Here is a 17,692-nt window from a genome sequence, read left to right as displayed (position 1 = left end):
ATCTCAATATTTTATGAAGTCCTAATACAGTGGGCCCTACTCCACTCTAGATCTTTCAAAAGGTGGTTCTTACCTGATATTGTACTTGGTCCCCTGTTGCATTAGCCTCTGATACATTTATCAGATCAGCCAATGGAAACATCTTATTTTTCCAACTATGTTTTTAAAATCTTTGAATCTCTTTTGCTCTTATGCTTATCTTTCTCCTTCAGCAAATATTTATTCATCAATAATTAGTAGAGTTGATATGGTTTGATGTTAATTTCAAACTTTACTAGGTGACTAGTTGGCAACTCTGATCTTTGAGTTGGTGGGTGCAAGAAAAATAACTTCCTGCAGTTTTGGTTTATCTCTGATTGAATTTCATATATTGATCAAGTTGGAGGATAATAGACTGGTTGAAACTATTGGCATACCAGTGGAAGATAATAAAGGTTTTTATTGCCTCACTGCTTGTATATCTTCACAGGTAAGGTGCTTTTCACATAGCAACAAATCCATGCTGATCAACTTTTCTTTTCATGCGCAATTTTTTGTCTGGCAAGTAAAAGGGTTTAAATGTTAGCAAGGATACTTACATGCATGCGTGCATACACACAAATACATATATACATATTCTAATCTTCTTTGTTAGATCATAAATTCTACTTTGTATGTTTAGGTTTGAATCTAATGATCCAGTCCCACATAACCCACAGAGTAAAACAACAGGGTAAAATGACTGATAGACTCATTAGAACCTGTCATTCAGCCACTTAAGACTTTTTTTATTCACAATACATCTCAGAACACATCTCAGCACACAGTAATGTACAAAAAGCAACAGAATATTCAAAGTAGGGTTTCTAGGCTAGGTAGTCAACCAGTCACATTGGGCCCTGATGGGTCAATTTGCACATGCAAGATCCTTCCTTAGCTCAGTAATTCAGGCTGTTGATTAGAAGGAATCCAAAATAAATGGTAGTTCTTAAAAGTTATTCCAAAATAGACAATTCTAGCCCTTGGATAAGCAGCCGATTAACAAACAGTTAGCGAAAAATACATTAACAGTCCGAAATAATAGCCATAGATGAGATGGATAGGATCATCTAATCTGGAAATCTTGGGAACGTTATCCATGTATGGTGGATTCCTTCGTATCTATAGGCTAGATGACCAAAACATGGTCCCCACGCTTACAAAATAGATGCATAAGAACTGTACATTCTAATGCATCTTGGAACACTTATAATTCCTACTACATATTTTGCACTCTTTTTTTTTTTTTTGGAGAATGCAATGCTACATATCTTATGCATAAGAGTACGTTATATATAATGTATGGAAATACTTATAAGGGATAAGCATCATACTTTTCCTGATCCTCAAAGATAAGTTGTACTTGCTTTGTTCATTCTAACATTTGGCATCCAGCTGTCAACCACTATATGCCAAAGGCTAGTTCCTTTCGTTGTATTTTTTGAGAAGTATCAAGGGATAATCTGGCAAGTTGAAGTGCTGATTAGGTCTTGTATGGTGATGTGCCTTCAAAAGCTTCAACTGTCCAATTGTGGGGATTACAAATTTTAACAAATCATGCCATCACATTGAACCCCACTGTGTAGATTCCTTTCTCAAAATTCGAGTGATTCTGATCATCAGGTGGGGCCAATGTGTACACTGAATGGGAATCATTGGTCAATTTTCTCTTTACCATCCATTTCTTTTGTACCCACAACACACCTGATGATCAGAACAGCATGACTCTTGAGGAAAGGTATCTAATATTTCTTTTGGATGAGCACAGGTGGCCCACAGAAGGCGATTAACTGTTTCAACAAATATGACATTCTACACATTTCAACATAGAAGTTATCATCAATCTCTTCCATAAATAATTGATCTTGCTTAATTTATATTTTTGTCGCTTCATTTATATGCTTTCCAAGAGGCCCAACTTGTAACTCCTCAGAACCCGCTCTACCGTAAGATATTACGGTGTATGACGATTCCCAGCAGGTTAAGTTGCAAGTTATTATATAGAGTTGGTTGGATGTCTTTTATTTTTGTAAATGTTGTTAATAGTTAGTTGGATGATGAATGATACTTGTGATTGTGAATGACAATAAACAACTTATTTTATATATATATATATATATATATATATATATATATATATATATATATATATATATATATATATATATATATATATACACACACACACACATATACATATATATATATGTATGTTATCCTTGGAGGATTTACTTTTTAAGGGGACATGATATTCTTGCAGCCTATGGTATGGTGCCCCAATATTGCTCGTATGTTACTAGTATGTAGTAAATATTACTAGGTTAATTTATCAAAACAAAATTCATTTATTTAGTTTAAAATTCATTCTGTTATTATTTAGCTAGATGATGAATGCCAATTGTGATTGATTATGTAATTGTTTAAGTATAGGACAATCAGTTGCCCATTTGAGAATTTTTATTTGGCCAAGCATAGATATAGTGTGCTTTTAGAGGCATAAAAATTTTCAAATTGTCCCACATTTGGACAATTCAAGGATGGATAGATTAGAATGCTTTTGGTTCCCTGATTTAAATGCACATGCTAGTTTTGTGTTGTATCTATCCTTTTCTCTCTGGTTACTTTTCTTATATTTATTTTTAATGTCAAATATCCTCACATTATGTGGATACTTGACATAGGAATCAAATGCAAGATCAACGTATTCGGAGAGACATGGGGAGATGCTGCTGGAATTTCGGTGTGGGCATTTAAATGGGAACATGAAAGTATTATAATCTATCCAGTCTTGGATGGGTGACTGATTTAGTTAGTCAGTTAAAGATACCATTAGAGATTCTATTAGATGCCTAAATTGTCGTCGCTTGTGAGGTAAGCAATAATGGTGCTTGTTTCATTATAATTTGTCTCTTTAGTACTCTTCCGTAAATTTCTCTTAAACCCATTTTAGTTTCTCTCCTAGGAAGCTTTGTCGGGCTCACGTTGTATTTCAACTAACTTGTTGAAGTAGTCGAGGAACATAGTGATAGATAAGAGTTGGATTCATTTGTTAAGGTATCTTAGTAACTTCTCCTTCCAGTTGTTGTTGCCCAATGGTTAAGATACATTGTTTGATATGTCCTCCAATTGCATTGAATGATTTAGGGTAAGTAATGCATACTTAAGTGGAGCTACGAAATTCCTAGACTTTTCATTTACAAATGCAAGTGATAGAGGGAGGATCCTATGTCCATGTAAGAACTGCAATAACAGCTTCTGCGTATCTCAACAAGAAGCATACGATCATATTGTGTGTGACAGATTTAATACGAGTTCTACTCATTGGCGTTTTCATGGGGAAGCCACATCTTCTTATATGCCTAATTTGGATCCAAATGATAATATGTACGAATTGTTACACGATGCATTCGATTTTTCAGGCCCAGATGATCACGAGAGTGATGCAACATATAGACCTACACAGGGGCTTAATACCGAAGCACAACAATTTTTCAAATTAGTAGAAGACGCCGATAAGGAATTACACCCAGGCTGCAAGAAGTTTAGTAAGCTCTCTTTCGTTATTCGACTATATCACATAAAGTGCCTTGGTAGATGGAGTGACAAGTCATTCACGATGTTACTTGAATTGCTAAAGGATGCACTTCCCGAAGGTAAAACCTTACAAAGGTCTTTCTATGAGACTAAGAAGATTATTGGGGACTTGGGTCTAAAATACAATAAAATTGATACTTGTCCTAATGATTGTATGTTATATTAGAAGAAGGCTGTCGATGAGCAATCATGTGGTATATGTGGTGCTTCCAGATGGAAAATATTTGAACATCAATCAGATGAACCATTTGTGTTTGCATCTCAAGTTGAGCAGGTGTTCTATGTGCAAGACCCTGTCGAGAAGGATTGGCATGTTGTGGTGAGGGTGAAACCTAGGGACTTGTTTGAGATGCATGGGGAGGAGTTTACAGATGATGTTGATGCATACTTGGGAAGCTTGTCATGCAATGATTAAAGTTCGGAAGATCCGAGTGATGAAATTGATAGTTGGGAAAGGACAGATATCGATGGTACAATAATTATTACACCTTTACCACCTACCCAGACAATGGTAGATGACTGAGTAGATGATACTGAGTTGTTTGATTGTGATGAAAATGACATTATATACAATAATTGATTTCTTATATACTAGATTGTCCTAAAGTATGAAAGAGAAATTCACATGTCTTTTTTTATATAGTTGAGTTATTATTATTTTCCCATGTTCATTTATTTTTATTGTATAGAAATTCACATGTCTTTTACTTGATATGATGATTTTGGAATATGTTCCATTGATAATGGGATTCGCAATTTGTACAGCTTGTATATGTCAATATGTAACTCTCCACAAATCAAGTTGTTCATTTTATGAATCTCCATGTAAATGAGAAATATTTAATTATCATATTGCTAGACATATACAGGTGTAGAACATGAGTACTAGACGCAGGGTTAAGCAATCTGTAAGCCCTATGACTGATAGCACCAGCCAGCCTCAGCTGCCCCAAACTAATGTTGGTCCTACCCAGCCTCAGCTGCCTCGGGCTACTAGCAGTATAACAAAAATGTGTTCCTCTCGTGGACAATATGTGTTATACCATGTAATTTGCTTTTGTTAATTAGTTTTATATGTACCACTGTGATTTTATTCAACAGATTCAACATCTAAGAAACCAAGGACTCGAGGCCCCACACAATGTTTTGATGTATGGAAAATGCGTGATGGTCAACGAATTTCTATTTCCGTCAATGATGTAGGGCAGCCCATTTGTGACAATGCTAGTAAGCTGACAAATTTCATAGGAACAACAACACGCAATGGGGAATATGTTCCCCTTACATTTAATGATTTGAGGGCGATGACGAATGCGAAGAAAGATGATATGTGGGGGCTTGTCCTGGTAATGGTTACGATGCTTTTTTTTTGTTCATTATGTGATTATCTGCTTTTAACATGTGATGCAGTCAAAGTTTGAGTTTGACGGTAATGCTAAGGCTTGGGTGCTGAAGTTAATTGGTAAAAAATGGAGGGAATGGAAGCGCAAGATGAAGAAACTCCACTACTCTTCTCATGAGACTGATGAGGAGCGGCTCACAAATCTTAATGAGTGGGACCAAGAGAATCAATGGAAGACTCTCGTTTAATTTTGGAGCTCTGAAGAGGGGAAGGTATGCCTCATTCAATTATAGAATTATACAAAATCTTTTGTTGATATCTTATGATTTATTTTGTTGGTGTGTCACATATAGGCTCGTTCTAAAAAAAATATAGAGCATCGGAAGAAACAACTGATTAACCACGCGGCAGGCATGAAGAGTTTTATGCGAATACGTGAAGAAGATGTAAATTTTATTAATAACCTGACCAACCATGTTAGTATATTTGTGTTATATAACTTGCTTACATAATAATAGAGGAAAAAGGCCAATGGGGAGGGTCTAAGCCGAGCAGATATGTTTATATTGACTCATACATGCAAAGATGGAAACCCTGTAGATGAGGCCTCATCAGTAGTAATGGTATGTTAACGTATTTATATGCAATAAGAGCTCCATATAAATGTGTAGCAGCAACTATAGTATTTACACATTAATTGTTACCATGTGATAATTATTATTGTAGGCAAAACTCAATGAAGAAATATCTCAGCAACCTGAAGCCTCACAAAATAGCACGACAAAGAATGACCTATTATCTCAAGTCATGGGAGAAGATAGGTATGGTCGTATCCGCACTTATGGGTTAGGACCATCTCCATCTGATTTGTGGGGCACAACATCCAGCCAGCAAAGGATGGCCTCCATTACTCAAAGGAGAGAAGAAAGATATGAGGAACTACATGCTGACATAGTCTCTCTAAAAGAAAATATAACTGCACTCTCATCCTTAAGAGAAGCTGAAATGTCATCCCTTAAACAAACTATGGTTGAAATCTCGTCTGCAAGAGATGTTAAAATTTCTTCCTTAAAAGAAAATCTGATGAAATTGATAGTCACTATGAACAATGCAAACAATAACCCACCCACAGTATTTGGTGTTGCAGATAGTTCTAACATGAACCAACCGTCCTCATCATCAAGCCATTGGGTGACCTCTCAGGTAATGATATTATATACATGTATATATTTACATATGCACTATATCCTAGATTATATATAGTTTAGTTGGTATATGATGATTGATATTGAGTTATTATTTGCAGAAACACTCGACGAATAAGGGGAAGACCACGAGTTGCACTAGTGCCGGGGTAATTCCTTATACTAAGTGGATAGTTCTTTTATTATATTTTGATGTTATTGTGTTCTTAATTAGATGGTATATTTTATTTTCAAGGATGTGACTGGAGTTAGTCTTACAAGTATCACGAAACCCGAGGTTACTATTGCTAAAGGAGTTGTTTTGAGCAAGGATCCGCTCACAAAAGTAGGGGGGCATGAACTTAGAATTGGTTTCTGGGAAGTATTAATTCATGCGGCAATAGTACGAGATGAGGTTTTGATAAGACCCTGTGGTGAAATCCATGCCGTCTGTTCACCTGGGCCAATAGTCTGCTGGGCCCACGTCAGTAAACTATGGCTGAACATGAGGGATGTGTTAGATCCCACCCGTTCATCTGATGGATGACCTAGCTCCAGCAGCAACTGCAGTATTTGCAGTCTGTAAATTTTGTGGAAGCCACCATGCTGCATGGGTTTTATCTTCACCATCCACAAGGACGTGGGGCCCACCTTGATTTATTTGGGTTGTAACCGCACCGTCCAATCCAAGGACGGTGGGAGAGGATTGGGTTGTGTACCTCGCATCAGTTATGCAGTTGCTGTAAGTACGCCAGTAACGTGCTGTGGCTGGACATTTTGATGTTATAGTATATTATATTATATTATATTATAATATTATGTTATATTGTATTATATTATACTATAATATATCTTTATATTATGGTGGGCCTTACGTGGGACCCGTCTCTGAGGGAAATTGATTGGCTGATGTGCCTACAACAGCTATATAGCTGCTGTATTGACATCAGTAGGTCCGTGGGATGTATGTGTTATATATAGTCCGTCCATCTGTTTCACTAGCATGGACCCCATGATGTATTTATTTCATCCATACCGTCCAGATTGTGCTGGACGGTGCTGGACAACGTTCGGGTGGTGATTGATTTACGTGGACAATGGTTGGACGGTGCCGATTTACATGGATAATGTTTGGATGGTGCTATTTTACTCGGGCAATGTTTGGACAGTGCTGATCACTGTTAGTGGGCCATGTGCCCCATGAAATGATAGTCTGCATTGATACACATGTTACACCTACAACTACTATTGATACAGCTCATTGGTGTAGTCCGTTGATACAGCTCACTTGAGGTATTTGAGGCCTATGTGCAGGGCCCACCTATTGTGTATTTGAAGAGCATGTATTGCGGCCCATTGTCGCGGCCCACTTGATGCACGCAAGGCCCATTGGTGCGGCCCATGGATGCGGCCCACCTGATGTATATGATGCCCATTGGTGCGGCCCATGGATGCAGCCCACCTGATGTATATGATGCCCATTGGTGCGGCCCATGGATGTAGCCCACCTGATGTATATGATGCCCATTGGTGCGGTCCCTGGATGCAGCCCACCTGATGTATATGATGCCCATTGGTGCGGCCTATGGATGCGGCCCACTTGATATATATGGTGCCCATTGGTGCGGCCCATGGATGCGGCCCACTTGATGATATGATGCCCATTGGTGTAACCCTTTGATGTAGCCTACATGCTATGTATTTGAGGCTCATGTGTTGGGCCCACCTGTTATGTATTTAAGGCCCACGAGTGAGGCTCATTGTGATATACTTTCGACTCATATGATGAGGCCCGTTATGATGTATTTCCGGCCCATTTGGTAAGGCCCGCTATGATGTATATCCAACCATATGATGCAGCCCATAGTGATGTGTATGGGGCCCATGTATTGCGGCCCATTGTGATATATTTGGGGTCGATGGGTTGAGACCCATTGTGATGTATTAGGGCCCATTTGGTAGAGCCCATTGTGGGGTGTTAGGGCCCGTGGGTTGAGGCCCATTGTGATATATTTGGGGCCCATGGGTTAGGCCCATTGTGATGTATAAAGGCCCATGGGCGTGGCCCATCGTGATGTATATGTGACCCATGTAATGGATCCACTTGATGTATATGAGGCCCAATGTGACGTATCTATGGCCATCCATTAAGGCCCATCTGGATGTGATGCATAATGGACCGTGTGAGAGGCCCATTGCAATGTACTTGAGACCCATGGGTTGTGGCCCATTGTGATGTATTCGGGGCCCATTGGATGTGGTCCATCCGATGCATATAGGCCCATGTGATGTAGCCCATGGGATGCGTATTAGCCCCATGTGACGCGGCCCATTATGATTGTACGAAGCCCATTGTAATGTATGTTAGGCCCATTTGAAAGGCTCACTGTGATGTGTATTAAGCTCTTGAGTGAGGCCCATAATGTTGTATATTTGTCCCTTGTGTGAGGTCATGGGTCTACTATATGTTAGGATCTATGTGGGCCATTCCTTAGGGCAATGTAGGTTAAATGTCCACATTGTCGAGGTCGATTGTCGATGCTGGTTATTGATACCGATTATGAGTATGTGATAGCATAGCATCATGATACATGCCCATACGCATCATCTGCATGTTTGTTATGAGATGTGGGTGATAATTGCATATATCATTGAGCGTGTTGTTATGAGACTCCCTGATAGGCGGAGGTTATCTCGCATAAGCGCACGGTATGCGCAGGATTGATGCATGACTGGATTGTATGACTCATGCATCTTGCATTATGATTACTTGGTGCCCTAGCGACATCAGGGTTGTAGCCTCCACAGGCATATCGTGGATGGCCAGATGGGACACCGGAAATGTTTGGTTTTAGCATACGGGCGCCATAGATGTCCCTGGGTGAAAATCCCTAAACCTCCGAGGCCAGGAGACGCCCCAACGTCGAGACCGAGTGGATACATGAGCGCCCGAGTGCCGAATACTAGGAGGCCGCGTCTCCCACTGTGTCGTGGTCGGTTGGGAGGGAGTGTGGCCTTACTCGCCCGAGGGTAGGGGGCATTACTAGGCTGAGTTTGACCAGCTCGTGAATGGGTCCGCTATCGACGTGCCGGATAGGTATTGGCAGACTATTGGCCAGGCGGATAGTGAGGTTTCTTACGCTCACTTGGACTGTGCTGCTGGGAGAGAGACAGTGCCATTTGGAGTGTACTAAACCCCGGTGATGATCCCAGAGAAGAACCGTACTGATTTGTAGACTTATTGAGTAGGAGTTGCATACTCATGCACTCATTTCATTCACTATCCACTCGGGCTGGTGGTGCATAACTAATTGTTGTGTACCTTCGCATGGCCAAGATTTCGGTTGGGCGCGCGACTAACCTGAGGTCAGGAGTTTACCACATTGGGTCTGACTATCCAAATTTAGGTATGGGACTGGTTTGGATAGAAGTCTCTTGTGATGGACCCCATAGCCTGCGATACTACGTACTATCATCCCGACTTCACACTCCAGCATGGTCGTTCTATTTGCACCGCATATTGTATTACATTCATGGCATAGGACATTTTGGGTTACTGTGTTTCTGCATTATATGGTCTAAATACGACCGATGCTATTCATGGACTCATCAGGAATCGCATATTGCATCGCATCCTCGGCATCTGATACCTGGCTCTTTTCGACTCCTCATTTGCATAGCTGTTCTATATTGCGTATTCTAATATTGATTGACTCATGGAATTGTTTGTATTTCTGCTTACTTTGTTATCATATGATTTATGATCTTCTCATGATCTTGTCAGTATTTCTGTTTACCCTGATGATTCATGATCATGTCAGTATTTCTGTTTACCCTGATAATTCATGACCTTGTCAGTATTTCTTCTTATTCCAATATGGTACGATTTACGGATTACCAGTATTTTCGGTATTGTATGGCTATAGCATTGCGTTGAATACTTGGCACTTACCTTGTGCACACACTTACACCACCCTCTAAGCTTTCTATAAGCTTATGCACGATAGATGTGTGCAGGTGATGTTATGTTGCAGCAGTGTTGAGTTTGGAGCGTGCAGCGGTCTTCTGGAGCTTGATTTTTTATTTATGTTTTTCCCTTTCAGCATTGTATTCAAAACGTTTATATTAGTGGATATGTGATGATGATGATGTTGCTTTTATGAATTGGGTAATCTTGCGGTTGTGCTTATTACGAGTTAAATGTACAAAAAAAAATCCTCCTTGTAGGATCCAACGATCAAAATCTGGCGTATGAACGTTAGGAACCGAGAATGGGGTACTACGGAGGCTGTCGGCACCGGATTCGGCAATCGAAATTCCTATGAGTCCGATTTTCGGATTTGGGGCGTGACAGACCCTATGGACGATATAAAACAATTGGGGATGCTATTGGAACGAGTATTGTTTAGCCTTCTATTTTGTGTAAGGTAAGATTTTTTTATTTTTTTCAAATATAATAGAATTTCTTGTACAAAAGATTGTGAGTACTAATTAATTTCTTTTTATTGTTTGTTTTGCAGGTTTAAGGAGAGTTGGATTGAGCTAAATGAAAGGACCCCTCTCTCTCTCTCTTGTAAATATTTTATATTTTGTGCATGAGTTCAGGATTGATGTGTGATTGGTTTTGGATAGAAAGTGTTTGACTCTAATTTTGCAATTTGGATTGACTTAAGATCCAATGCGAAGGAAAACAACTACATCTATGTAAGTTTTACTGTTGTTATTCTTGGTACATATTTGTAGTATTATAAGTCTTAAGCTCCATTTGGTAAATTTTTATCAAACCAAATGGATCGTAAGCCCGTTTTTAACTCTGCCAATGCAACTACTTGCATTGCTGGTCCCAAGCCTGGGTAAAGGAGGAGGGAGAAGGGCTGTTGTACGATTTTAGATCATCTTAGTTGCAGGTTCCTTCTACCATGTGCTGCTCATGCTTTGAACTTGTGCTATGGACTTCTACCATGAATCTGTTAGCGCTTCCTTTCTTTCTTCATGCAACTATAGGCCATGTCTAACTTTGTTTTTTGGAGTTCTAAGTGTATATTTCTCCTTAAAATTGCAGGGCTAAGGATTATACTACAGTAGAACAACCTGTGGAAGCATTCACGAATATTACATACAACCACCAGGTAGAGATGCAAATGTAATTTGTTGTTGGTTATGTTGTTGCTGTTGTGTGAAGATTATGCATTGTCTTTTAGTTTAGTGAGGAAAAAATATTCTTATTGTCTTCACTGTGTTAGGTGGATGATATCTCAAGGATGTATAGGCTATATTGTAGAATAACTAGAGGCTTAGATCTCGTTTCTCAAATATTTAAGCAGGTGGGTGCATTTCCTTCCAAAGTTGCATTTTGGTTTTATAAATAGAACATAGCAACTGCCCTCTTATGTTTATCCTGCCTCCTTATGGTTACTGAGTGCTTTGTGATGTAGCATGTTCCTACTGAAGGAACCACCCTGGTTAAACAAGTAGAAGATGCAGCACCCTCCTCTTCTTTCGAGGAAGAACAGTCAGGAAAGACGTATGTTTGTAAGATCTGTTAAATTTGTTGGTATTCTTCTGAACTGATTCTTTTTCAAAGCCTGAATGATTTGTGTGGTATTGCTATGGTGCAGGAAGGAATCGTCCGTTCAAAACTGGCCAAGATTTTAGTAGGCCAGGAAGATGTCCACTTTGAAGACAGTGTAGCCACTAGAAAGGGCATACAAGCTGTAAGTCACATTTTAATTTGTTTTTTTCTTCTACGACACCTATGTTCTGGTAGGTTTGATTGTCTTTTTCATGTCTATTGCCATATTCATTTGAGAACATGAAATGGAAATAATCCAGACTACTTTGGCTATAATTTCTTCGGTTGAAAAATTGGAAATCCTATTTTTATTTTTTCTTTCTTGCAGTGTGTATCTGCTGATAAAGACATGCTCTTGCCTTGAATTGAAATCTCATGTCACTAAAATTTGCTTGATTCTGTGGAAATCTTTAAGAACCCTGAAGAGATACCATGGGGTAAGACTGGTGCTGAGTATGTCGTGGAGTCGATTGGCGTGTTCACCGACAAGAACAAGGATTCCGCCCATCTCAAGGTTTTCTATAATCTCTATAATTCCTTATTTGTTGTATATGATTATACTTTTTTATCCAAAATTCTAAGACATACACATCGCGTCCCGGTTGCTATATACGGTATCTTTCCATTTCATTATCTTTTAGAGATTCATTGCGTTGTTGTGTATGCGCTACTTGAGAGGGGATTTCTGTTTCTTTGGATGCATTTGCATGTATATACCAAAATGTATATCTCATGTTGACTAATGTATGTTACGTTTTTCCATCTTGGTGCTGATTTAACTTCCACATTTCAAATTAGAGGAGAGATTTTTTCTGCATTTTGCAGAAATAAGTTTAGATTAGGGTCTTGTCTGTTTGGTTCATGCTATCTGAATCTATGAGTACTAGTCACACAGGGCTTGAGAATGAAGTATTTTAATATGATCAGCATCAGCCCTTAAATTTACTATAACTGTTATAGTAAATTGGAATGATTCAAGTTTCTAGCAAAATCAAAGCTAAAGCGGTGTTATAGTAAATTGGAAGGTCAATATAAAGCCATTGTAATGATCTTTGTACACAATTCCTTCAAAGATTAGAATTTAAAGCGTCAATCTAAGACAACTTAGTTGAGCAAGTGTGAATTAGGAGAATAGAACAATAATGGATGAAATATATTAATTTCAAATGAATTATTTGAAATGTATATCAACCCACAATTTGAATATAAAGCAAAATGAAGAAAGAATACCTTTATTGAATACCTACTAGCGAGGTGTCAAGGCCCACCTGGGCTGATCCATGTCATCACTACACCAAAATTGCTAAATTATAATTTTCATGTCTTTGGCACTGCACACAGAATGGATGATCTTGATTGTGATTTGGGTTTTGTTTACTTGTTTTGGATTGATGGTTTTCTTCTATATTTTCCAAAAATCAAGGAATTGTTACTGATTTCCACTGTTTTACTACTAATGACCTCCATCCATGTCCTCTAAAACTTTTAGAAATTTAGTTAATTAAGTCTTCTTCCTTTTTTGTATGGACTTCTTTAGTAAGATGAATTTGCAGTTAGTATGGCTTGCTAAACAAGAAGTTAAAAAAAGAAAAGAAAAAAGGTGTTGAGAGTTGTGTTGAATATGGTGTTTTACTGATTTTTTAGGAGGGGAGAGGTTGTGTCACTAAAATTGAGTATTTCTTGAACTTTGTTGAAAATTGTTTTAAAAAATTCCATTGCATTTCTTGTCAAGATTGTATCTCTTTAGGACTTTTTATATTTGCATTGAGCGAAATGGTGATTGTGCTCGATTGGGCCACTTGGTGAACTGAGCTCACCTACCATTGTTAAGGTCCCTTGATATACATTAGCATATTATTTATCTACTTTTTGATTTTTTTTCCTTGTGCGTAGGTTTTTAATCAATTGTGCCTAAATTTAGGCCTACAAACTAGCACTTCAGTCTTTTGACACTACTCGCGCTGGGAGTACCATATAGAGGATTTTTTTAAAAAAAATTATTTAAGACCATTTTCAATTTATTGTAATAAATATTATATATATTTTTTATTATGAAGTAATATAGATTTTATTTAATATTTAGTTTAAATTGTACTGCAACATTTTTTATGTTTCAAATATTTAAAAAAAAATACAAGTTTCAATTATATAATAAAAAATTTTTCTGGCCTACGCCGGGGCACTCAAATTTGTACAAGGACTTTTACCGGTGCTTGTACAGATCTTGGCAATTTTTCCTGATTCGAGGGTGTAATTAGGTCAGATTCTGACTGTTTGAATCCTTATATTTGGACCTGCAAGTGAACGACTCAGTTCACTTAAGTCCCAGTTCATTTCCTAAAGATATTCATGTCTCTCACCCACTTCGCTCCGGGCGTAAGTTGTGCGTTTCTGGATATAATTAGGACTTGATTTCCGAGGTGGTAGTCAAGTCCAATAAGTTAGTCATAACGGTACAATTTCGCGGTCATCGAACTTTTGATGTGCGGTCCAGGTCTGATACGGAGTTTCAAAGCGCTCCCAAGAGCAACCGGGACTTGAGATTGATCTTAAGTTTTAAGGTAATGCAGCGATAATGATTCTGCACGGTTTAGGTCTTGCAGATCATATTTAAAGTGATTAGTGCTAATTTCACAGATAAGCTAGTTTAGCACTAGTTAATTCCCGCCTAATTTCTAAAGGATTTGGTCCTGTGTGATTTCTGCCTGAGGTGGTACTCGGGCCTTTGTACGGATTTTTTCGAGACGTTACAATCTACCCCCTTAAAGAAAAATTTCATCCTCGAAATTAGTACCTTTTCGTACTCCTCGAGAATATGAGGGTAGTTCTTTCGGACCTCGGCTTCTGTTTCCCATGTAGCCTCTTCTTCGGTGTGGTGCGTCCACAACACTTTCACAAGTGGGATAACCTTGCTACACAGCACCTGTTCCTTCCTATCCAGGACACGCGTCGGTCGCAATACATAAGTAACATCTTCGCTCAACTATACCTGCTCCCATCTGATAATGTGGGAAGGATCGGGAACGTATTTCTTTAGCATAAATACATGAAATATGTTATGCACGCCTACGAGTGGAGTGGGCAAAGCAAGGCGATACGCTACCGCCCCCACTTGATCAAGTATCTGGAATGGGCCAATGAATCTAGGCGTGAGCTTCCCCTTCTTGTCAAACCGAAGGACTCCCTTCATGGGGAGAACTTTAAGGAACACATGGTCCCCAACCTCGAACTCTAGCTGCTGCTACCTCATATTGGCGTAGCTCTTCTGTCTGCTCTATGCTGCCAGAAGTCGGCGCCTGATAATATTGATCTTCTCTCAGGTCGCCTGAACTAACTCTGGGCCAATCAAGCTCTTCTCTCCAACTTCTGCCCAGCAATGCAACGCTCTACACGGGCGCCCATACAGGGCCTCATGGGGAGCCATGTCAATACTCGCCTGGAAACTGTTGTTATAAGCAAACTCTGCTTACGGGAGACAGTCGTCCCAACTGTCCTTAAAATCTAGCATGCAAGCTAGCAACATATCTTTCAAAATCTGATTCACCCATTCCATCTGCCCATCAATCTGTGGGTGGAACGCGGTGCTAAATTTCAGTTTCACACCCATTGCTTCCTAGATGCAAGTCCAGAAGATAGATGTGAATCGCGTGTCTCGATCCGACACGATCTCCAAAGGAACTCCATGCAGACGCACAATCTCCCTGATGTACAGTCTGGCCAACTCGTCTGCTGAGTTCGAAACTTTAATCGGGAGGAAGTGAGCCGATTTCGTCAACCGATCCACGATCACCCATATGGAATCATAACCCTTCCTCGTCTTCGGTAGTCCCGAGATAAAGTCCATAGAGATGAAATCCCACTTCCATTCAATTATGGGCATGGGCTGAAGAAGTCCAGGAGGTCGGTGATGCTCTGCCTTGATCTGTTGGGATGTGAGACAATGGGACATGTAATCTTCTATGTAGGCCTTCATGTTATCCCACTAGTACGATCTCTTCATATCGCGATACATCTTCGTACTTCCAGGGTGCATCGCCATCTTCGAATTATGCGCAGCCTCAAGAACTTCCCACCTCAGATCGTGAAGATTTGGGACGCATAGGCGGCCACGGTAACATAAGCCCTCATTTGTACCAACTCTCCAATCGGCGTCCTTATTACCACTAGCCTACTCTCAAAGCTCAAACAATCGTCCATCGCCCTTCTGTGCCTCAATGATCCTATCATCAATAAGTGGCCGCACATGAACGTGTGCGACGCTCTCGAATGGCTCCTCCACGGTGAGCTTCTGCTTGAAGTCTCACACGAACTCTACCATACCCCATTCTGCCATCATTAGCGGAGCCGCAAACTCTATGGTCTTTTTGCGGCTCAACGCGTCAGCCACAAGGTTAGCCTTGCCTGGATGGTAGGAAACCTCGAACTTGAAGTCCTTCAAGGTTCCATCCATCGCCGCTACCTCATATTCAGGTCCCACTGAGTGAATATGTATCTGAGGTTCTTGTGGTCGCAAAAGAGCTCGAACTTCTCTCCGTAGAAGTAATGTCTCCAGCTCTTCAAATCAAAGATGACGGCCGCTAACTCCAAGTCGTGCGTAGGGTAGTTTTCCTCGTGTTTCCTCAACTGTCGAGATAGGTAGGCAATAACCCTGTCCTTTTGCATCAAAACACCGTCCAAACTGACGCGAGACACATCCATGTATATCATATACTTGACCCCTTGCTCTGGCAATACTAGCACAGGGACGGACGTCAACTTGTCTTTCAACTCCTGAAAAGCTACCTCTGTCTTTTCATTCCAGGCAAACTTAAGATCCTTCCGAGTCATCTGAGACAAAGGTCCGGCTATCTTGGAGAAGTCCCGAATGAAACGTCGATAATACCCTACCAGCCCGAGAAAACTCCTCACCTTAGTAACCGAACCGAGCTGCTCCCAGTCCTGAACTGCGGCTACCTTAGCAAGGTCCACGATTATCCCTTCCTTGAACACCACATGCCCTAGGAACTTGACTTCCTCTTTCCAGAAGTCGCACTTCTTATACTGTGCAAACAACTGGTTCTTCTTCAGAGTATCTAAGATGGCTCGCAGGTGTACCTCATGCTCTTCCCGACTCTTAGAGTATATCAGAATGTCATCAATAAACACAATGATGAATCGGAATAGAAATGGCCGAAATACCCTGTTCATCAGGTCCATGAACACAGCCGGCGTGTTCGTAAGGCTGAACGACATCACGAGAAACTCATAGTGTCCAAAACTGGTCCTGAAGGCCATCTTCTGCATATCCTCATCCCTGACGCGTAACTGGTGATACCCCGACTGCAAGTCAATTTTTGAGAAATACTTTGCCCCCTTCAACTGATCAAACAGGTCATCTATCCCGGGCAAAGGATACTTGTTCCTCACCGTCACTTGGTTCAATCTGCAATAATCAATACATAATCATAGATATCCATCCTTCCTCTTTACGAACAACACGGGTGCTCCCTATGGAGACACGTTGGGTCTACAAAGCCTGCATCAGATCATCGATCTGTTTCCCTAGCTCCTCCATCTCACACGGGGCCATGCGATAGGTCGGGAGAGATATAGGTGTGGTACTAGGCACTAGATCGATGGTAAAATCGATTTTGCGTAGAGGGGGTAGTCCAGGTATCTTCTTGAACACATCCAAAAATTCTTGGATCACAGAAGTGTCCTCAAGTGTTGGATCATGAACATCCTCCAGCATGGAAGCGTAATAACCAATGCGATAGGGCCAACTGACCTGCACTGGGAATGTAAAGGTCATGCCCTCTGGTCCACAGGCTGTCACCACTCTAGTACTGCAGTCGATCTCTGCCTTCATCTCTGTGAGCCAATCCATACCAAAAATGACGTCATAATGATGTAATGGGGTGACAATCAAGTCGATGAGCACTACCTCGTTCCCTACATCTATTGAACACCCTTTACAGATCCTGGTAGCGTCCGAGAAAGTCC

The 17,692-nt window shown here is 40.2% G+C and overlaps 1 protein-coding gene across 1 annotated transcript; it reads left to right on the top strand.

Moving 5' to 3' along the window:
* Positions 1 to 3,373: 3,373 nt before the first annotated feature.
* Positions 3,374 to 6,685, top strand: LOC131218147 (uncharacterized). Its single transcript, XM_058212826.1, has 8 exons — positions 3,374 to 3,671; positions 4,816 to 4,958; positions 5,023 to 5,196; positions 5,308 to 5,400; positions 5,473 to 5,577; positions 5,681 to 6,157; positions 6,261 to 6,308; positions 6,395 to 6,685. Exons 1-8 carry the CDS (start codon positions 3,374 to 3,376, stop codon positions 6,683 to 6,685), a joined length of 1,629 nt encoding a protein of 542 aa, XP_058068809.1.
* Positions 6,686 to 17,692: the final 11,007 nt, after the last annotated feature.

This window comes from Magnolia sinica, chromosome 11 (assembly GCF_029962835.1).
Source record: "Magnolia sinica isolate HGM2019 chromosome 11, MsV1, whole genome shotgun sequence".
NCBI lineage: Eukaryota > Viridiplantae > Streptophyta > Magnoliopsida > Magnoliales > Magnoliaceae > Magnolia > Magnolia sinica.
Note: the sequence above shows the minus strand (reverse complement) of the source record. Positions and strands in the feature narration are given on the sequence as shown.

Coding starts and splice junctions, on each gene's coding strand:
- LOC131218147 (XM_058212826.1), top strand. CDS start 3,374: ATGCCTAATTTGGATCCAAATGATAATATGTACGAATTGTTACACGAT. Junction 4,959..5,022: donor ATATGTGGGGGCTTGTCCTG/GTAATGGTTACG, acceptor CATGTGATGCAG/TCAAAGTTTGAGTTTGACGG. Junction 5,197..5,307: donor AGAATCAATGGAAGACTCTC/GTTTAATTTTGG, acceptor TGTCACATATAG/GCTCGTTCTAAAAAAAATAT.